A 3,542-nucleotide genomic window follows, 5' to 3' on the forward strand; every position below is an offset into this window, starting at 1 on the left:
TAACTGGCGACGAAAATCCATATAGTAAAAATAAATTTTGTAGGGTATAAGGAATATAAGATCTATTAATAAAAACAGAACACCCAATTCATGAAGTAAATGTGGCACATGCATGCATAAAGAATCACTTAACAAATATCTACTTTCCTTCTCGTCTTTTCGTTTTAGCATCTTGTATTTTCTCAAGTCTTGAAAATGAAATTTAACTATTAAACTTGAATAATTATTATTACTTTACAGTTTTGAATTAAATTAATTACACTAAGAAAAAAAAAAGTATAAACTATTAAACTTGAATAATAATTATTATTACTTTACTGTTTTGAATTAAATTAATTACCCTAAGAAAAAAAAAGTAAAGTAATATTATTTAAAAAAATATCTAATCGGCGTTTTTTTCTTTTTTTTTCTCAAAACGCTTAAAAATATTTACATTGCATGCCCTAAATTTTTATAAAAAAATACGTTATTTTAAATAGTGTTATAGAAAGATTTTTTAGATTTTCTCAACTTAAATGAATTTTCATTCTAGTTTTTTTTCCTACGCATATGTGTGTGTATAGAGAGATAATTGATAGATGCACAGATAGCATATCAAATACAATTAAAACTAGGGTAGTAGTCACCCGCGCGTTACGCAAGGACGCGGTTGTATTCAGAACATATCGCACACCATGACAAAATAATATCTAAATGTGTAATGATATTTTTATCGTAACTCAGCTTTAAAGATAAAAAGTAAGAAAAAAGTAAAACAATGTAATAAATAACAAAGGTAAATAAAGGTAAAAACGAAAAAGAAAACGATTGGAATTCGATCGGTTTAGGAGTTGTATAATAACTTTGTTAATGTTTAGTGATATAAAAGTAATTTTTTTTAAAGTAAAAGTAAAAGTAAAAGAATACAATAGTTAAACTAAATGGGGTGCAAATGAAAGTTCATAGTAAATAACAAAATAGACTAAAGAACGAAATAATAATAATATAATAATAAAAAAACCACTGTAAAAAACTACTATAGAAGTTCTTTTTTATGTTGTATATAATTGTGTGTTAATTATATGAATGCAACAGAAAAAACACACGCTAACATAAAGAGATTTATATAGTTTCGTATAAACTAATGTACACCCATGACTGCAACTAACGAAACCAGGGCCGGTTCAACTTTTTTAGAGACCTAAAGCGAATTTCGAAATTGAGCCCTTTATCCAGTTAGTACTCGTTAGGCCAATATCTGTAGTTACAGATTAAGTAAGTTTCATCCGTTTTGTGATTTATGAGGACAATCACAAACTAGGTGTAAACACCTCCAACTTTCACACGTCAAGTCCATAAACATAATCAAAACATACCGAAGTGACTGAATGATGCAACTAGCACTTAAGAAAGGTGTGTTTTACTGATTTATCACTTATGGAGATATGAACTGGCTTCACAAATAGGATAAAGAAAAACAAAACAAAACAAACCTCACGATTTATACATTTATCTTCTTCACAATTTGGAATCACATGTTCTATTTGTAAAATCAGTTATTTTTCTCATGGGAACATGCAATGAATTAATGGAAACTTACGGGAATTTGCAAGACTACAATCATCATGAATGCCAAATGAAAAGGTTTAACCTAAAGTCAAGCTTGTAAAATATGGGGCCTCAAAAATTTTGTGGCCCTAAGTAGTTGCCTTATTTAGCTTGGGCTTGAGCCGGCACTGAAACAACCTTACAACTTTGGAGATGATTAGAATAACAATTACATATGGGTGTATTATTCATAGGCTAAACAATTAGATTTCACCAAATCTAAAACTTAGGGCAAACAAAACCCCAAAATACATATGTTGTCTTTTTTTTCATGCATAATTATAAAATGATTACGTACATAAGTTAGAAAATTGTCCCCTTCTTATATTTTCACCAAACTATAACACGTACCCATGCAACTTCATATCCTTCTATAAATACCAATATTTGTGTCCCTCAAACTCTCATACACCAAACTATCACAACAACCTCTAACTACTTATCCTCAATCATGAAGATAACATTGTGTTTGGTTTCCTTAAACCTCTTCATCTTCATCACCACACACTCACTTCTCTCAACCGCTTCCGACGTAATTTACGACTCCACCGGCAACAAGCTTCTAAAGGGTGTCCCCTACTACATCCTCCCCCTCCTCCGCGGCACAGGCGGCGGTCTCACCCTCTCCCGGGCCTCCAAAGACGTGTGTCCACTCGACGTCACCCAAGAACCATTCGACCTCAGCAATGGTGTCCCCTTCATCATCAACCCAGTCCTTTTCGACCAAAACAATGTTCGTGCTGCGTATCCGATCTCCATTGAAGCAGATGTTGCGGACCCGTGTAGGGGATCCAATATTTTGAAGGTTGTAACGTCGGAAGATGTTGTGAAAACTGTTACCGCTGGTGGTCAGTTTGACACGCCGGAAAGTTGTTTTCAGCTAGTGGAAAATGATATGATGCCTGGATTGAGGAGTTACCAGATTCAGTATTGTCCGTCTAAATGTGGTGCGAATACTGGTACTGGTACTGATGTTATTTGCTACAATGTCGGGATTATTTCGAATTCTGACGGTAAGAGATTTGTTGGTCTGACTGATGTCATGTTTCCGGTGGTGTTTGAGAGTTCGTTTGCTAAAACCGTGCAATCGGAGTAATGTGAATTAATATGGTGTTTTCTTTTCTCCGGCGAGTTTGTTGCTTATTAATGCATATATTAGGGTGAATAATATTGTATCTTGTTGATTATGGTGAAATTAATAAAAGTTTGGAAAGTTAATAAAGCCTAGTGGTATCTTGGGGGTGGAATAAGGCTTTAGGACCAATAGGTACTGGGTTTGATTCCCACAAGGAGGTTTTCCCATATTTATTGGGTTTCCTCCTGAATTGGTGTATAGGCATTATGCCTAGTGGAGATGGATATGATCGGGTGGTTCCACTGGTGGCACGATGATACTCCAGTGGTCCGTCAGTGATCCAAATTTGCCGTTCAAAAAAAAATCCTTATTTTCTCAATTTGGTCGATAATAATCTCAACTGAGTTATTTACCGATAACAATCCGAGCCGGTCCACTTTTGGCCGATAATAGTCTGCGTTAAAAATAACTTAATGAAGTTAAGTTTTTTCCGAATTACAAACCGTTGTTTTAGAGCTTTTGATTAAACAATGATATGAGTTGATTGATGTATAATTTACCTCGAAATATTGTCCAAAACGACGAAAAGGTGCATCAATTCGGATGTTTAAACTTCCAATTAACAAAAATCAAGCCGTTTGGAGCACCGTTTCGAGGTAAGTTTTACATAAATCGACTCGTGTCATCATTCTGATTAAAATCCCTAAAACATGGGTTTGTAATTCGGAAAAAAACTTAAATCCGTTAAGCTATTTTTAACGGCGGACTATTATCGGCCAAAAGTGGACCAGTTCGGATTATTATCGGCAAATAACCACCGTGACACCGGACATTGTGGCTAAGGTTGAGTACTTGACCGCCGCCAGCCCCTTGGCTCTCC

The 3,542-nt window shown here is 34.6% G+C and overlaps 1 protein-coding gene across 1 annotated transcript; it reads left to right on the forward strand.

Moving 5' to 3' along the window:
- Positions 1-2,038: 2,038 nt before the first annotated feature.
- LOC118480927 (kunitz trypsin inhibitor 5-like) lies at positions 2,039-2,683 on the forward strand. Its single transcript, XM_035975929.1, has one exon. The coding sequence runs from the start codon at positions 2,039-2,041 to the stop codon at positions 2,681-2,683; it is 645 nt and encodes a 214-aa protein (XP_035831822.1).
- The last annotated feature ends 859 nt before the right edge of the window (positions 2,684-3,542 follow it).

The sequence above is a fragment of the Helianthus annuus genome, chromosome 8 (genome assembly GCF_002127325.2).
Source record: "Helianthus annuus cultivar XRQ/B chromosome 8, HanXRQr2.0-SUNRISE, whole genome shotgun sequence".
Classification (NCBI taxonomy): Eukaryota; Viridiplantae; Streptophyta; class Magnoliopsida; order Asterales; family Asteraceae; genus Helianthus; species Helianthus annuus.

Excerpts from the sequence above, each read along its gene's own strand:
- LOC118480927 (XM_035975929.1), top strand. The coding sequence starts at position 2,039 with ATGAAGATAACATTGTGTTTGGTTTCCTTAAACCTCTTCATCTTCATC.